General features: G+C 40.7%; 2 protein-coding genes across 2 annotated transcripts; both read right to left on the reverse strand.

Moving 5' to 3' along the window:
* Positions 1-329: 329 nt before the first annotated feature.
* LOC129339441 (vomeronasal type-2 receptor 26-like) lies at positions 330-8,763 on the reverse strand. Its single transcript, XM_054994022.1, has 6 exons — positions 8,543-8,763; positions 6,269-6,560; positions 5,846-6,169; positions 4,751-4,978; positions 2,819-2,945; positions 330-1,231 (listed from the first exon to the last, which is right to left on the reverse strand). Exons 1-6 carry the CDS (start codon positions 8,761-8,763, stop codon positions 330-332), a joined length of 2,094 nt encoding a protein of 697 aa, XP_054849997.1.
* A 2,861-nt stretch (positions 8,764-11,624) lies between these two features.
* On the reverse strand, positions 11,625-12,521 carry LOC129339442 (vomeronasal type-2 receptor 26-like). Its single transcript, XM_054994023.1, has one exon. The coding sequence runs from the start codon at positions 12,519-12,521 to the stop codon at positions 11,625-11,627; it is 897 nt and encodes a 298-aa protein (XP_054849998.1).
* Positions 12,522-19,370: the final 6,849 nt, after the last annotated feature.

A 19,370-nucleotide genomic window follows, 5' to 3' on the forward strand; every position in this document is an offset into this window, starting at 1 on the left:
TTTGCGTGCCTTTTTTTCAATCAGTATCTCTATACACTTGGAATCTTGCAACATTGAATGAAATTCATATTAAACTCCAGGTGATGATGATGATGGAGAGTGCTGTTAAGTCATAGTTGACTTATGGTGATATCTGGTGGGGTTTTCATGGCATGAGACTAACAGAGGTGGTTTTCCATTGCCTGCTACTGCAACCCTGATATTCCTTAGAGGTGTCCCATCCAATTGCTAACTAAGGCCAATCCTGCTTAGCTTCTGAGATCTGATGAGATTACACTTGCTAGAGCTATCCAGGTCAGGGTAAACTACAAGTACAAGCTTATATTTTCTTATTTTTTTCTCCTTATTAACTGCTCCCTGCTGTTCAACTCAGGTCTAAGCACAATGATGTAGCATTTGGGGAAAAAAATACAACCCAGTAAACCAGCACTAGAGGCCAAGATAGAGAAGATCTCCATAGCTACCGTGGATTTTCCTTTGGTGCTCAGATAGGTTGGAATAAAGCACAACCAAACACTGCAAAAGACCAGCATGCTAAAAGTGATAAACTTGGCTTCATTGAAACTGTCGGGCAACTTTCTAGCTAGAAAAGCCACTGTGAAGCTGACAATGGCCAGGAAGCCCAGATAGCCCAGGACAGAGTAAAACATGGCAGCTGAGCCCTCATTGCATACCAATATGATTTTCTCTGTCAGTGACTGCATGTCTGCATCTTGGAATGGAGGGGAAGTACTTAACCAAAGGGTGCAAATTCCTGCTTGAATAAAGGAGAAAGAAAGAATAATAGAATTTGCCGTTCTTTTCCCAACCCATTTCCTCACTCCAGATCCTGGTTTTGTAGCTATGAAGGCCAGAACCACAGTAATGGTTTTAGCCAATACACTAGAAAGAGCCACAGAGAAGATGATGCCAAACATAGTTTGTCGGAGAAGACAGGTCACTTTTACAGGCTGCCCAATGAAGAGCAAGGAGCAGAGGAAGCAAAGCAGGAGGAAAATTAGGAGAATGTAGGTAAGGGTCCGGTTGTTGGCTTTGACTATCGGAGTGTCCTGGTGCTTCAAAAAGATTCCGAGAACAAAAGCTGTGATCAGAGAGAAGGAAACAGCCAGCACGGCTAAGATGATCCCTAATGGTTCTTTGTAAGAGAGGTAGCTTATTTTTTTGGAAAAACATTGATTTTGGTGCTTGTTGGAATAATGATCCCATGGACATTTGATGCAGTCATTCATGTCTGGAAAAAAAGAATTGTTGAACTATTTCAATTCTTTGACCAAAGTATAAGAGAAAGAAGTTAAAACAATTTAACAACTATTATCATTATTTTGATTATAGTGGTCTTGATGATCCAAAACTGTCCAAGGAAAACATGGTTTTGAGATGCAGTTGAGCCAAGAGAGGGAGGAATTTGAAAAGCGAGATGGATTGATGATAGCCTTGATATCTCACATTTATATACTCTGATAGCAAACTTCTATTAACAGTCTTAAAGGATGGAGAAAAGAAGTAGAGTGTTAGATGTACGATTGGATCCATCCAGCTTTTTTGCTAGTGGAATAAAAAGGAGAGATCTCCCATGACCACCAAAAAGGTTCTGATGTAGAAAAATCATGTGATGTGGGGCTGCAGTAACAATGAAACTGGACAAAATTGAGTGAAAAAAATGGCTGGATTCCATCCATAGGATATAATGGCCTGAGTGAGGGTTATTAAGTCATAATCTTTGAATCAACTCTAACAGCAATTTTGAAAGTAATAAATGAGAAGAAAAATCCCTCTTACTACAACCAGCTCATTGGTGGCTTAAAGAAAAACACTGAAAATTTGCCCTTATTAAATAAGAAAACAAAGAAGGAGATTTCTTCAACAGTAAAACTAAACCAATGTCAAAGAAAAAAGAATGCTCAGCCAAGAACAACCAATGGCATTACAATTATGATGCCAGACCAGAAGCCAAACTCAAATGGGTTTCAATAATCATCAAATAAAGACTGGCAGTATGGAACTACTCCACACTCTAAGAATCTATGGAAAATTTTTAAGACCATTCCATTGTCATGGAATTTCTGGGACAATACATCTCCCTCAAACCCTTGTCAAACCTAACCCCTGCCTTTTTCCTCAAGGGAGGATGCAGAAGGAGGGAGGGGAAGAGAGCAGGAAAAGAAAAAAAATCTGAGAGTAAACTGCAGTCAGGCACAATGTGAGAGAACTGGAAAGGCACCAGTGGCTATTGCTGGCACCCTATTGTCACACTGCAGCTCAAGATAAAGACTTTGTTAAGTGTCCTGGGAAGAAGAGCCTGGAACTTGAAAGGACATTTCTGCAAGTAGCAAGCACTAAAGGCCTTGTTAAACTCACACCTGGAAGCCAGTTATTATTTCCCTCCTCTTTCTATGATGCTTCCTTTTCTACTCTGCTTGCTGATGTTCTTGTTATAACTGCTTGTCAGTACAGTTGTTGGAATCAATTCGGGTGGGACAGAAGAAACTATACTAGAGCTTCCTTCTGAACTTTCCTCTAACCTTAGTCATACCATTGATTTGTCTTGTCAGTACACCATAGAGACCAAAGAACAGTAGTGAAGACTGTAGGTTACAGATGCCTGACTAAAATTTGCTATGTTCAAATCAGAGAATTAAAATAGCTATAAGATTTTGTGAAACCATGCTGCGAATTAACATTTGAGTTCAAGAGAACTCAAATTCAACAGTAAAACAGTAAAACTGTTATTTACCAAGGAGGAGGAACAATGAACAGTTTTTCAGACTATAGTCTATTGTAGAGTTTTGTTGATATCACTGTATATTTTGTCTCCTACCTTGCTTCTGAGTGATCATCCCTTCTGGACACTGAGCACAATCATAGCAGCAAAATTTCTTTCCCTCGTTCATTTTTCTCCTGTAGCCAGGGGGGCAGTTGTCATTGCACACAGAATGGGGCACTACCTGTCCATAAATAGGGAAATAATTTAGCTTCTAGAAAACATGAATTGAGAAAGTAAGGCTATTGTGGCATGTGCTGTTAAAATTAAAAGATGATACAATTCTTTTCCCTTTTTCCTTGTAAGGAGAAGGTTTGTTGCATGACTAGTCCTAAAAATAAGATTCAGATATGATCTCATCAGAGCTTGGAAGGTAAGCAGATTGGCTACAGTTGCTACTTGGCTGGGAGCCCACCAAGGAAGACTGCAGCTGCTATGCAGAGGGAAACAATGGCAAACCCCCTGTGCTCATCTTTTGCCTTTAAAAGCCCATGAGGTGGAACTTTATAAGGTCACCATGAGTCAGCTGTGACTTGATGGCACATTTTGCCTTATTAAAATTTTAAATTGAACTACAACCATACATGGTGACCATTGAAATACTTCTCTAACAGCTAGCCCAAAATATATTAGTGTTTGTTTTGTGTAAAGTGCCATCAAGTCACAACTGACTTATGGTGAGTGGCGACCCCTGCTAGGACTTTCAACATAAGAGAGAAGCAGAAGTAGTTTGCCATTGCCTTCCTCTGCAGTCTTCCTTGGTGGTCTCCCATCCAAGTGCTGACTCTGCTTAGCTTCTGAGATCTGACAAGATCAGGCTATATCATACCACCTTCCCTCCCATATTAGTGGTTTTCAGTGGTTCAGTGGTTTTCATCATGTTGTTGGCTGAGGAAATCCTGTAATGTATTATGGAACCACAAAGTCTCTTCTTCTTCTTTTTGTTTTACATGTAATTATTTTAATTTTATTTTATCCCTTTTTTTAAAAAAAATATTTTTTATTGATAATTCCCCATACAATAATTAAATAGAATTTGCACAATGTAAAATACAACTAACAACTAACAAATTGCAAAATTCCAAACTTTTAAAATTCCCAGTTTCAAAATTACAACATTCCAAAAATTTCAAACTGTCAGACTTTCATAATTACAAAATTCCTGAGAGAGTTGATAACTAGTACATAACTATGTAAAAGTTTGCAAAGTGATGAAATACAGAAATTTACAAGTATTTTAAACATCTTCTAAAACCTGAAAGAACTTTAGACCTGGATGAGAACTGTTACAAAGCCTCTTCTTCCCCCTCCAATTAAAAAGGAATTTAAGTATTTCCCACTCTCACTATGCTTTAGTAGCAGTAACGTTTGCAACCCCAGCCGGAATGAAGAGACAGACACAGACCTGGAATTAAAGGGCCCAGACAGAATAAGACCACAAGAATAAGACATACTGTATGCTTTAGTATTTTGAGTTAATTTTTGTGTTCTAGAGAACCAGGAAGATAAAAGCTTCTCTTCCATTACTCATGAGATTCTATGGGTTGGATCTGACTAGTGTCTTTGAACATGTGGAAAGACTATTTTGGGGTTCAGTTGACCTTCATGGGCAAAAGCTCTTTGGGACAGGAGGTATAGTGAGGAGGGAAACTGGACAAGATTGAATGAGTATGCGAGCTGGACCCAAGCCTGTGTGTTTATGGAAAGTGATCATGGTATGTATGTGGAAAGTTACAAGCTAGTTTTCAGTCCCCTAAAATGAAACACCCTTGAAAAGGGTGTTTCTCTGAGGACACACACCTATTTTCAGAAAGAACATTCATAAATAAATATGATAATGTGAATGTGAGGCAAAGATGGAACATGCTAAGGGATGGTAACTTTATAAAAAATGGTGGTTAAAATGATCTCTTCGCCAGCAGGCAGAACTCAAAAATAGATACGAAACTTTGTAATTATAGATTCAAGCATCAGTTTTTTTTGTCTTACCTGATTAAAGGAACTATGCCATACAATCTGATCATCATTCAGGGTTAACTCTTGGCCTTGAGGAGCCCAAGGATCCAGTCTTCCCACTTTTACTCTAGCAAAAGAGCCATTTGAGAAAATGACCCAGTTGGTAATATCAAAAACTGTTTTTAATTCTCCATTGTCATCAAAACACACAGTATCTCCTGCACTGTTGTTGAATATGGTGGTTCTTAGAAAGTAGTGGAGCTAATAATTACAAATGACAATGAGAGAAAAGGACAATGAGTCAAGGTTGCTTGTCTTGGGTGAATATATTCTTGTGTTGTCATTACACACTATAAATGTGTTGATTTTATTCTGCTATAGTGCTGGCATTTTCTCCCATATGTTTACAGATTTAAGATTGAGATAGAAAATAATGAACCAATGGTGGTGATACAACCCATCTAAATCAATTTTGGAAACTTAGTGAGCTTTATTTTGTCCAATTCTTTTATGGAAACTAAGAGGACAGAGTTCCAGCTGCCTCCAGATGACAGGCCAGTTTGCTTTGAAAATAGATTTCAGAGGTGAAATTACCTGCCATGGCTGCACATTCTTGATGTCTAGTCCTCTTCCTTTAACAGATTTGACATGTTTTGAATGTGACATGTTAGTAGCATGCAAAGCATGTGCCACAGCATAGACAGCATTGTAAACGTTGTAGCTGTGGCCAGTCATGTTCATTTCAAACAAAGTCACAGGGATAGAATCCAGTTTCTCCTCACCTGTGCAAATCTTTTTGCTGTCACCATGAACATTGGAAGTTTTCAGGGAACAACCGAAGGCCTGCTCCCAGAAGTTCTGGATAAAGCCGTCTCCTTTTGCTGAGGAAGGATTAATGGCCTGAAGGAATTTTTGGAATCCTGGTGGTTGACTGGAGTGAACTGTGAAGGATATGGAACCGTGGAGATATTCTATATCCCAGTTCCTTTGAAAGGACATAGATTCAAAGTCCCACTGGGATGTAATAATCCATACTTTATGCAAAATTGTCAGTGAAACAAAGGGAGCCAGAAAAAACAACATGCGCAAAATGCACAGGGAATGAAATTCTCCATATAGAAAACATACATTTGCTCTGCTGTCATTGTGAACTGAAAAGTTTTCTGCCTGCTTTAAAACTGAATCTGTTATACCATCAAAATAGGTGTGTTCTGGTAATCTCAGTATGAAAGCAGAACAGATGCCATTCTCAGAAAGGATTGGTCCTATGGTCTGCAAAAACTTGTCCCCGCTATCATCATCCACAGCCAGGAGCCCTATCCATGTCCAGCTAAAATGGCGCAGTAACCGAATCACCCCCATGTATTGATGGGCTTCTTTGGGAACCATTTGGTACAGGGAGGAGAATGTCATTTTGTCAGCATGTGCTGGGGAAAATGACCCATGAGTGAGCTGAAAGAAAATTTGGAGGCATTTATGAGATGGGTTATAGTAGAAAGGTTAATTATAATTCAAAGAAGTGCAATTTCTGTACTCCCTTCATTAGCTCACCTGTGGCATCTTATAGATTGCAATGATCATGGCCATATTGGCAGTGGTTTCAGAGAGAAGTCCTCCAATGGGGGATGTCAGTTTATTTTTTCTATCACACTTGAAATTGGGTACAAACCTAGTCTGTGTAGAAAGCAAGCTCAGGGAGGCTTTAGAGGTCATCTTTGCATTGTAGTAGCTATTGAGGATATGGAAACCCAAAGTGATGTTTGGTAAGAGGTTGGGATTCTCGTTGATCTCTTTGACAGCAAATGCCAAGGCCAAATTATGTTGGTAGTTCTTTGGCACTGAACTGCAATGAGAATTTAATGATAATTATTTTTTTTTTTAAAGCATGGGCATCAGTTTCTTGATGGACACTGAAATAAATCAAGTTAGGTAGTGGCTGGAAGATACATGCCTAGCCTATGTGGCTATCACAAAGGTCAGGGTTATGTGTGTAGTGTGCCCCCTCCCCCGCTACTTCCTTCAAAGAGGTTCCCAGACCCAGTCCCAGTATATCTGGATTACAATGTCTGGAGACGACAGTGGGAAGGGAGAAAGGATTGGTGGACTGGTATTGCACCATTGCCGAAGGAATGCTCTGGCATCTCACAAGGACTCTATGGTGACTTTATGGTAAAATCATTTCTCAAAGTCTCTATGAACATTACTGGTGACATGCTTGTTAGACAGGAAATCTAACTAGGGCTGGAAAACGAGGAAAGGTTGATCAGGTTCAACCAAACTCCCGCCAGAATTTTTTTGAGCCACAAGTGCCAAGATGAAAGTGGCAGAGAAAGACACGAGATACCCAAACATCTTGAAATCAGCTATAGCTATGGGTTACAAAAGCACCATCCCATCTTCCAAGCTTGCAGTATGCTCACCCAAATTAGCTAGCTAGGAAGGATACCAGAAGCTGTTCTATGGGAAGAAATCCAATTGACCAAGAGAATTCTCCAAGTGAGGTCTCTCCTGGTGGTTTTGGGCAGTCCCCTTTATAGTCTTGAGAGTCTTGACCCACTCAACCATATGCCAACATGTGACTGTTGCAGAGACACTTTTGCCATTCTTGATTGGCTGCCCTTCTTGACATAGGTCATGTTGCTTGGGCATTTTGTGGAACTATTGAACCACAGACCTTTGATTGGAACCTTCTGCCTTTGTGACTCCCCTTTCCACTTGTTCTGTAGTGCTAGGGTAATTTGAATTCTTTGGGTAGGGTTCCTGACTTTTGCTTTTGTGGGCCCCCTTGATCAAGTTTAGCCTTTCATGCTTTAGCTTAGTCTGTTTTACCAAATGCCTTTATACAGGCAGCCACAATTTTTCTTAAAAAGTTTAGCATTAAATCAAATTACCATTAAATAAAAGATTCTTGCTTAATCAACTTTATAGATTTGCATCTTTCTCCTAACCACAAGAAATGTTCAGGAGCTTGACTGGCTTCTGGCAAAGGCAAGGTTTCTGCCAAGCAGGAAGGCACTATGGAGCAGGATTGTGGTTAGGCAGCTAGCATCCAGTGCTTCAAAGACAATTTTGCTTTTTCTTCTAGCTGGTTTGTGAGAGGTAATTCTCCTCAGAACAAGTTAGAAAATACCAGAGCTGGACAATCATTAAAGAAAACTTTAATTCTTTCTTTTCAGGCCTGGATAGATTTTATATCTAACATGGTGCCGTCACTTCTGGGTGAATGGGGAGTGATGTCAGCACATCTCCGGCAATGTTGGTACTTCACCGGAGAGACCCCCCCCCCCAAAGGTAAGTATCCTGTTGATTGCCGAGAGGACCTGGCAGCCCTAATCACAATGCCTTTGTGCATCCACTGTGAAAGCAAAAAAATTTAATAGCCTCTGTCTGCACTTTTTCAATGATGATCCCTTGGCTGGGGGCTACAATTCCTGGTTTCATCCCAGCTTGAAGAGTGTAAGGAAATTAGACAGATGGGATGAAAATGCGCTAGATCTCTAGACTGCACTAGGAAATGTTAAAATAACTATAGTCACAATGCTCAGTACACGCAATCTACCCTATGCTTGCTTCTGTGCAGTCTCCTTCATATCACATTTTAAATAATAAGCTCCCCAAGGAAGTTTTCCCATTGATAACTTTAAAGTGCCACTCATATTGATGGCCTACATGATATAAAAAACCTGCTGTATCATATCATATCATATCATATCATATCATATCATATCATATCATATCATATCATATCATATCATATCATATCATATCATATCATATCATATCATATCATATCATAATTAAAGGGCAAAAACAAGCATCCCTTACATTGGGTCATTATTGACTGTCTGTGCGGGGTGTTGTTTGAAAGAGGGAGGGTCATACACATAGAAGACCTGAGAGGCGATCCCACCAATGATCAAGTCACCTGGCTGGTAAAATTCATGAGGAATAGGAAGAGGATCATTCTCTGTAGTACAATTAATGGAATGGTTCTTGCATGCAGTATGGCACAACAACAAAAGCAGCAACAGCAGTATCGGCACCATATTGGCAAAATTTCCCCTCCAGAACCTGATTCTTCTTTCCATCAACAGTGTTATCTGGCCAGTGTTGGTAGAATTGCAACTTTCCTGGGATGGCAGGTGAATCTATTATTAGAGCTGTGAAAAGATTGGTCTATAAGTCAATCTCTGCACCATGTCCTCTCTCTCTCTCTGAATAATGGATCCTTTGTTAGATCATATCAGTCCACGTCTCTGCAATGAAATCTCTATGCCTGCTAATGTTCTCCTCTAATGATGAATTGGCTGAAATTTCCTAAAAACCATTCATAATTAGGTGATGGAGGTGTCCAACATATATGAAGATCATGCCATTTTTGTTTTCGGGAAAAGAACATATGGGACATTACAGTACACTGGCAGGCAGCAGCTGCTAATACTTCTTTTAGGATTCTGTATTTCCACAAAGAGAAAACAAGCACAACTAGAGGAAAGAAAAGGGATTAAGGGGAGAGTTTCTGAGTATCCTGCAATTTCTTTTTTTTTCCTTTTTGTTTCAATGGCTGAGGGAATCAGTGGGAAGAAACATTCCTTACATTCAAATGTAAATTTAGAAAGACAACAGGAAAGCCTGACCGCTTATCCCTATGACCAATCTTATCACCACTGCACAGCAGGGTTTTTATAGCATCTTCCACATGCATCTTTCTGTTTTCTTTGAAAATGGCCCTTGGAATCAAGCCAGTTAACAGGAAAACAGTAATTTACACTGAGACACAGCCCCATGGTGACTGTAGTCACCTCAGGCTGAAATGACAATATCTAAGCAACATTATTGATTAGAACAAGCTTAGTTAAATAGTTGTATTTTTTTAAAAAAGATTTCAGCACATGTTGAGTTTTCATACTGTAGTCAAGAATTACTTTGACAGGAAGACAGTTCATCCCACTCCACCACACAAGTTCATTCAAAAGTGTGAGTTTCAAAGGCTAATGAAGCCTGAATTGTAAAAATGGTCTGAGGAAGGCTTGTCATCTCCCAGCCCAGGGCAAGGGAAACCCTGCCCCCACCTTCTGCCCCCTGGCCCCACTCACTTGGTCATCAGGGGGGGGTGAGGGGAGGCAGGGGTTGGGAGAAATACATGCGTAAGCTCCTGTTCACCCTCATCGTGAAGAAAGAATTGTGGTGTGTGCAAGTGCTGTGAAAAAGCACCCCACTGGAGGCCGTTTTCACTGAGCTCCACTTCAGCATGCTCAGCAACTCTCCGTCATGCTCATTTTCCAACGTGATAGAGAAACTGATGAAAGTGAGCTCAGTGAAACTGCCTCCAGAGTGGTGATTTTCACAGTGCTCGCTGCAGCATGCATTGGGATACCTCTGCCGTGCCAGAAAATGACAATGGGGGAGCACAGGAGTGTGCATGTGCACATGAAATGAATATCCTGCTATCCCTCACCCCAGAGCCCTCTACACCCCTGATTTGGACCCTGGCAACCCTAGTCTGAGGCTATTTTGTTTTTTTTATGGTGAAAAGAGATCCCCCCCCATCCCCTGCTTTTCACCAGCAGAAAAATTGGTGGGATCCAACCCTTTTTCTACAACTCTGCATGAACAAAAATGTGACATCTAAACTCCATAAATGGAAGACATCCAAAGAACCAGCCGTGGTTCTGGACCATTTTATTTTTTATTTTTTGTGTTATTATAAGATTTTATTTTAAAAAGATGAGATATGAAAATAAGAAGTGCCTAATAAAAGATTATACAGATACTAGATTGGAAATTGTGTTGAGACTTATACAATCTTGTGTGAATAATACATATAGAATATAGAATAGAATAGTTTTGAGAGTAAAACAAGCAATACATTTAAACAGTTCTGTACTGTTTTAGTGATCAGCTCCCTAAGCCTCAGCTGCTGAGTTCCTGGCTGGGGCCTCCCTGAGCCCTGTGCAAGGTGGGGAGGAGGCACCTACCCACCTGAGCCACACACAAGGCAAGGGAGGTGGGACACAGCTCAACCTATGAGAGGTGAAGGAGGTAGTGGGGGATGGCACCCAGCTCAGCCCACAAGAGGTAATGAAGGCTGCAGTGTCCAGCACAGCCCATGTAAGGCAAGGAAGGCAGTGACACCCAGCTTATCCCATGTAAGGTGGTGGGAATTAGTGCCCAGCCCACCCAAGTCTTGTGTGAGGCAATGAAAGTAGTGCCAAGCCAATTGATTAGGCTAGCTGCCTCTCCCTTCCCCCCCCCCCCCGCCTTAGTAGGACAGAGCAGGGTTAGGGAGACTGCCTCTTCCTCTCTTCCTTCTTTGGAGTGTGGTGGACCAGGGTAATCTGGGGACGAGTCCTTTTCCAGGTTTTTTTTTAATGCCCACAGGGTTGTTTTGAGGATAAAATGAATGAGAAGAGTGGTGTAAACTGCTTTGGGTCCCCCATTGTGGAGAAAGGTGGGGTGTAAATGAAGCAAAAATAATAAATATAGCTGAAGATGAGAGGGACAGATAAAAGTTAGGTTTGTGGGTGAATGGAAGAAGAGAAGGGTGAGTTTATGGGGATTGCCAGGAGAAGAGAAAGTGTGAGGAAGTTGCTACATGGGAAAATGCATTGCAAGTCCTTCGCACCATGCAACTATGCCTGGAGTGAACTAGCGCCACACAGTTATGTGGGAGTGCGGGCACTGGAGCCCAGTGGGCCTCAGGATTGTGCTGTTAGTCTCATTTAAAGTTTAAAAAGGTTTCATTTCATATCCATTGCAGATCTTTTTGCTGTACATAAAGTAGCAGCCATTTATCTCAAAACTTATCTGGTTCTCATTCACAGACATCTGTATATAATTGTAGTTTTGTGGCAATTCAAATAAATACATAGGGAAATAAGTTACACATGCCATTTCAATATTCACTTCAAGTTTTCATCCTTATTAAATGTTCTCTGTTGTTCAGCTCCGGCCTCAGTACAATGATGTAGCATTTGGGGAAAAAAATGCACCCCAGCAAACCAGCACTTGAGGCCAAGATGGAGAAGATCTCCACGGCCACCATGGATTTCCCCTTAGTGCTCAGGTAGGTTGGAACGAAGGTCACCCACACACTACAAAAGACCAACATGCTGAAAGTGATAAATTTGGCCTCATTGAAGCTGTCAGGTAACTTCCTGGCCAGAAAAGCCATTGTGAAGGTGACTGTGGCCAGGAAGCCCATATAGCCCAGGACAAGGTAAAACATGGCAGCTGAGCCCTCATTACATCCCAGTATGATTTTCTCCTTTAGTGAACTTGTGTCTCTATCTTCAAATGGAGGGGAAGTGCTAAGCCAAAGAGTACAAATTCCTGCTTGAATAAATGAGCAAGAAAGGACAATTGAATTTGCTAGTCTTTTCCCCACCCATTTCCTCATCCTAGATCCTGGTTTTGTAGCCATGAAGGCCAGAACCACAGTGATGGTTTTGGCCAACACACTGGAAAGGGCTACAGAGAAGACGATGCCAAAAGTGGTTTGCCGGAGAAGGCAGGTCATTTTTACAGGCTGTCCAATGAAGAGCAAGGAGCAGAGGAAGCAAAGAAGGAGGGAAATAAGGAGAATGTAGGAGAGGTTCTGGTTGTTGGCTTTGACAAGGGGGGTGTCTTGATGCTTCAAAAAGATTGTGAATACCAAAACTGTGATTAGTGAAGAAGAAATAGCCAACAGGGCCAAGATGATCCCTAAAGGTTCTTTATGTGACAGGAAGCTTATGACCTTGTTAATACATTGATTTTGATTGTTGGAATACTGATCTTGTGGACAGTTGATGCAGGCATCCATATCTGTAAAAAAAGGGGGGAGGAATTGAAATATTTTAAGCTTTCATGCTAAGTATACAGGAAATGAGTTGAAACTTACATAACAGCTATTATCACTGTTCTGTTAAAGTGGCAGGTAGGTATATTTATTTATTTATGTATTTATTTATTTATATTCTGCTTCTCACTGAGACTCAAGGCAGATTACATAGTGTGCGGCAAGGACAAGTGGCAAGGACAAGGGCAGGCATTTCCATACAGTGGTAAGAACATTTCCATAAACAATGTCATGGGGTAAATGAATATTTATTTATATATTTCAAATTTCTATTCTGCCCTCTGTGTGAGTGGGCTCAGGGCAGATAACAACAAACAAATTGAAATATAAAATTGAAATTGAAATATAAACATATTAAAATACAGTAAAATACAAGTTTTATTGTACAATACAATATTGTAAAATGCAATAAAATATTGTAATACTGTAAAATACAATAAAAATACAAGTTTACAAAGACATAGTATTAGCAAGGATCCAGTATGGGGTTGAGGAATTGCTGAAACAGAACATAATAAATTCTAGGACTTACATTAAACAACATAAAGCACAGGCAGTCTATAGGAGTACATATTTAAAGCAACAGATAATATGTAAGGTAATATAATGGTGAAATCTATGGTTTCTAACTCATTAGCGAAACATTTGGGACCCTTTTCCTACAATACCACTCTCTTAGCTTCCAAGATGCAGCATTAGTAACCCTTGCTAAAGATGTGGATTAAATATAAGATAAAGCCCACTCCTCTTTTCAAGATGATATAGGTCAAACTATTTAATCAGAAAATGAATGCAGATAAAGAGAAACAAAGAATCTCCACTAGGCTGATTGCAAATAGGACAGACTGGGATTCAAATCTGGTTTTTTTTTGAGTGGGGGGGGGGGTTCTGGTCCCATTATTTTCAGTGTGGAATGTGTATGAGGGTCTAATAAAAAGACCTCCAAAATTTCAAGGCACAATTCAGTTTTACAGACCCCAGTAGGTGGTGTCTCTCTGTGCAGCCACACTTCTGTCTTTTGATGCCTAAAATGGCAGTCAAGCAGCAGTCTATCTAGAGATCTCTAGCTGTCCACCAGGATTTTTAAAACACCCTATCAGCATTCATTCCATTTTCTTACACTTTACAAATTCTTGGCCTTTTGGTAAAGATCTAGTATGTCATTTTTTTTTAAAACTTTCTACTGAAAACAGTGTTTGCCATCCTTCCTTGATGAGGTCTGTTGGTTGTTTCATTTCACAAAGGCTTCCTTTGCAGGAAACCCCCATTCCATCCCATCCTACAAGTCTGCTTTATTCCCTATGGTGGAATTTTGGTGGGTGGAGTGTCTGTTCTTCAACCAAATGACACCAAAGTTGCAGTAGAAATATAGCTGCCTGCAGGGATTCTTTTTCTGGGAAAAGAGGTGGTGGAACTCACTGGGTACCATATGCATGTGTACAATGATGCCACTTCTGGGAAGTGATGTCATCATGTAGGGTGCAGCCACCCTTGGGAGTGCTCCCGCAAGGGAGGAGAGTTTAAATTGCCCTCCATGCTGGCAATTTAAACTCCCCCTTGCTCCAGCTGACTGATGCCAGTAAGCTGGAGCAAGAGGGGATTTTAAAGTTCAATGGTCACTGTCCACATGACCATTTTCTAGAGGTGCCGGAAAGCCGTTCTAATGTGTTCCAGTTGGGAAAAAGCCCTGGTTGCCTGCCTACTAAAAGAACCATCAAGGTTGGGCCCCTGACCAAGGTGTCTCTGTCACTGCAAAGAACTATGGCTTTTCCATTAAGGGAGACTTGTGGGGGGGCACTAGAGTAGCTGTTTTCAATCAAATAAAAAAATGCAGCAGAGCTATTGGTGCCTGTTCACTAAAGAATGTCCGAGTTTCAAGTGAATTGGACCAAGAGGTCAAATTCTGTGGGTCCATGAACATCCATTTTAATTTTAAGGTAATTCTTGACTACAATATGATAGCTGAGTCTCTTTCATTACAGGGGAATTTTCCAAGGGTGGGAGGTTACTGTTTTTCAGCCGAATGACACAAAAATTGGACAGGAGCTAATGCTGCCTGTCCACAGGAAAGAGCTGTCTGGCCAGCCTTCCATTACCTGTCCAGTGCCTGCTTAATAGATATTCTGGGGGTGGGTCAGCCCCAGACTCCCCCAGCCCCCTCTTTTCAGGGGTGGACCAATGGTGAGTGAAGGAAATCTGAGCCAAGGGCCATCTTGGCTGGACCTTTCCCTCTTTTGCCCAACTCTGCCTGCCTGCCCAGGTCCTATGATGTCTTGGCTGCCGCTAGTCCCCTATTCTGGTGGATTGCCATGTCTTATATATTGCCTGAAATCCAACTCTCTTCTGAGGCCCATGGTACGCCTGCCACACTTTGAGGCTGGTGCATTTCTGGTTGTAGCCTCGCCCTTCTCCTTCCCCCACAGTCCAGGATAGAACTCTCTGACTCAGTGGTGCCTGAATGAGGCTGTGCCCTACTGGAGGCTCCTCTGGAATTAGATGAGTGTGGGGGTAGGGCTGACAACCCACAGACAGGGGCTTAGTATTGGGACCTGAGGATTGCCAGAGAGAGAGGAAAATACAATGCAGACCCTTTTGATCACAGATTTGGTTAGAGTGTTGGACTAGGGTCTGGAAGATGCAAGTATGAATGCCTACTCTGCCATGGAAGCTTGTTGGGTGACTTTGGGCCAAACACACAATGGCTGCTTCCACACACATTGGATAATCCACTTTCAATACTCTTTAGTGAACATTTGAAACTGATTTTCCATGTGTGGAACAAAAAATCCACTTCCAAAGGATTGCGAAAGTGCATTGAAAGTGCATTATTCAACGTGTGTGGAAATGGTGTCTCTTTTACCTCACAGGGTTTTGTAATGATACAATGGAGAATGGGAGATTGTTGTAAGCCACTTCAGATCCCCATTGGAGAGAAAAGTAGGCTACAAAGAGCAAGTTTACTTAGAAGAAAGTCTCATTTTAGTGAATGGGACTTGCTGTCAGGAAAGGGTTTTTTTTTAAAAAGGATTGCAGCCTATGTCTCCTACCCATCTGCTCAGAGATCATTCCTTCCAGACATGGATCACAGTCATAGCAGCAAAATTTCTCTCCTTCCTTCCTTTTCCTGCTGGACCCAGGATAGCAGGGGTCATTGCACACTGAAACAGGCCAGCCCTGTCCATAAACAGAAAAGGGAGATCAACTGTGAGAAAATATGCCCTGGGAATGTCAGAGTGGCAGGCTGAGCACTGCTACAAAAGAATGATGATGAAGTACTCTATGATGCAAAAGAAAGAGGAGGTTTACAATTACCAAATTTTAAATTATACCATGATGCGGTATGTTTGGACTGGTTAAGGGAATGGTTGTCATTGAAGCATTTGAAGTTATTAGCACTGGAAGGATACAATAAATTATTTGGATGGCATGCATATCTATGGTATGACAAAGTAAAAGCAGACTCTATGTTTTTACACCATTATGTAAGAAGAAGCTTGTTTGCTGTATGGAATAAATACAAGAAATATATGGAAGAGTCTATACCAATGTGGATTATCCCTGCAGAAGTAGTAAACCCAAGAACAGAATATGCAGGGGAAGACTGGTTGACATATAAAGAGATTCTTGAGATAAAGCAGAACAATTATTTGCTTAAAGGTAATGATGAATTGCCATTCCAGTATGGATGGTTTCAATATATGCAGATAAAAGACTTATATGAGAAAGACAAAAGGAAAAATGGTTTTAGACTACAAAATTCTGAAATTGAGAACTGTCTGCTTCGGGGGGGGGGGGGAGAAAATAATTTCTAAAATATATAAGATATTACTGAAATGGTTTACAGAGGAGGAGGTTGTTAAAGTTCAGATGGTCAAATGGGCAATAAATTGTAATAAGGAAATTTCAATGGAAGCTTGGGAAAAGGTATGGAAAAATGTAATTAAGATTTCAGCATGTACCACTGTGCGTGAAAATGTATATAAAATGTTGTATAGATGGTATTTAACACCGAAGAAGTTGGCCAATGGTAATAGCCAGATGTCTGATAAATGTTGGAAATGTAAACAGCATGAAGGTTCATTTTATCATATGTGGTGGACTTGTGATAAGGCTAAGCAGTTCTGGGGGGATATAATTAAAGTTATGTCAGATATTTTACAAAGAAATATAAATAAAACCCCGGAATTGCTATTATTATGTATGAACCTAGAAGATTTTGATAAAATGGACAGAGTTATAGTGTTCTACATGATTACGGCGGCCAGAATGTGTTATGCACAGTTGTGGAAGACTCAGGAGATACCATCTATGGAAGATTGGATTCTGAAAGTTTTGAATATGGTAGAAATGGACAAATTAACAAGGAAATTGAAAGAACAAGAAGAATTGGGCTATACATCAAGCTGGGAAAAATTTAAGAAATATGTGGAGAAAAAGTGGGACATGAAGGGGAAATGGTGGTCTTTGGAGAATTGAAGGGGAGATAGAAACTTAAGTTTAAAAAGGGGTATATTTTACTGTATTTTATTGGATTAGTATAGTATATTTACAGGGGAGTATGAGTAATAAGGTTATAGGGAATATATGTGAAATATAGATAATATAGATAATTGGTATGTAAGGAATAGTATGTTACACACATATATGTATTTTTTTAGTTAGTATATGTACCTATTATTACTTATATAATTTTTATATTTTTAATTAAGATAAGTAATATAGTAAGTGTAGATAGTTAAGATAAGTAAAGAGATTTGATTAGTACGTATAATATAGATATACATTATAGACTTTAAGAATTTATATGATATACTTTTTAGATTAAGTTCGGTATGGAAAACTTCTGGGAGTCACCAGAAAAGGAGGGGGGGGGAAGGATGGGGAAAATGTTATAGGGTAGAAAATGATAATGATTTTTGTGTATGTTTGTGAACCCATCCAATAATTTATTATTTTTTAAAAAAAATGATGATGAAAACACAGAGGTCTCCTTTTATAGAAGAGGCTCCTAACATTTTCTTGCTAGATAGCTGACAGAAAAAGTGATGCAGACCCTCTTAAGTCCAAAACATGCCAATAATTGGATGACAACGCTGGTATTGTGAAGCTCAAGCAAATATCTTTGCATCAGGCCCTTTCCAACAAGTCTTAGGCAGTTTGTATGACAGGCACTCAAACACTCTCCCCCCCACCTAGAAATTTTTGTGGCCCCTTACCTTAATTCTTTTTACTACAAGCCTGGTGAAATTTGAGAGTATGAAGCTATGTAGGTTGGTGTGTAAAGGAGACTTTAGGTTTCCATAGAGGTGCAGGTTTTTAAAGAGCTGGGTCCAGGTTTCCCAGACCCAACTCAGGTTCCTGCAGCTATACAGCAGTTGTAGGGAATGGCTGTTAAAAACAAAGTATAACCCAAACAGCTTCAAGATGAGTCTGCCAGGGGAAGGAAGGGCTCCTGCTCCCCCCCCCCTTAAGTCATTTCCCTGTGTCAAAATAACAGAAGGATAGGCTATTTCCCTGTTTTTACTGCTCCACATGCACAAAATACTCCATATGAATCAGCAAACACGCAGGGTCCCCCCTCAGCTGCTATTTATGAAAACAGATTGACTGTGGAAGGAGCAGCCCTTCGTTTCCCCCTCAGTGGCATTCTGAGGGTGTTTGGGTTCTACTTTATTTTTTAACAGCCATTTATATTTTAAATGCTATATGGATAAAGGAACCCGAATTGGGTCTGGGGAATCTTTAAAAACTTGCATGTCCAGAGAGACCCTTTGGATCTGCTACCATTTGTTTAATTAATTGGGTATTTCCATCCCCTGCAAGGATACTGGATGCAACAGCATTCATAGACTACTTCATATTTCAAATGTGTTTGGGGATGGATTGGTCATTACGGTTACTAGGAAAAATCATGTTAGGGCAATCGTCTGCGGGGACTCTTCCCCTACTGTGACCGCCCAGCCTCAAGTGAGGGGCAGCTTTTCTCAGTTCTAGCTGGACTTTGTAGTAGCTGCAGTAGAGAGACAGCAAACCTCATCCTATGCATGGTGGGAAAAAGCAGGCACCGTGAATGAGCTGTCTGTCTGGGTCCTCCTGTGTGGGTTAGGTGAGCAGTCACCTTCGCCATGAGAAAAATGGTGGCCCAGACCCAATGTGAGACAGGTGAGTAACTGCTGTGCTGAGAAAGCCAGCTTTTACTCCTCCCCCACTCCATTGCAGAGGTAGGGTTGCCAACCTCTAGGTGTAATTCTCTCCTGGAATTACACTGGTTCACTGGACAATAGAGATCAGTTCCACTGTAGAAAATGGCTGCTTTGGAAAGCAGACTCTATGGAATTATACAATTAAGTCCTCTCTTCATACCCCACCATTCCCACATTTCACTGATAATGCTGACTTTTCCCAACCCTGTACAGGGTGAGGAATTTCCTAACCTGGTATTGGCAACCGTAGAGTTTGGGCTGGTTGAAGGCTGAGAGGCACGGCCCTTTTCATGACCTTTATTTCTTCTTCTTCCACCCATGAATGTGGTCAGTCCGTGCTGACAGCAGAGGCAAGGTAGAATTGACTTGTTTGGGAGCACAGAGACAAATATTAGAGGGGAACCTGCAACAACTTAGAGGGGGAGGGTCACTTCATTTCCCTCTGTATTCCATTCTCCACACACTATTGCATTGTTTTCTTCTGGCAGCCCTTATATCCTCTCCCCCTTTCCTGTTTCCTTCTCTTGTTCCTACTCACTAACCAATCTCTTTAATCAGCCCCCCTCAGTTTTCAGCTTTATTATTTATTTACTTCATTTACATCCTTCCT

The sequence above is a fragment of the Eublepharis macularius genome, chromosome 12 (genome assembly GCF_028583425.1).
Source record: "Eublepharis macularius isolate TG4126 chromosome 12, MPM_Emac_v1.0, whole genome shotgun sequence".
NCBI classification, from domain to species: domain Eukaryota; kingdom Metazoa; phylum Chordata; class Lepidosauria; order Squamata; family Eublepharidae; genus Eublepharis; species Eublepharis macularius.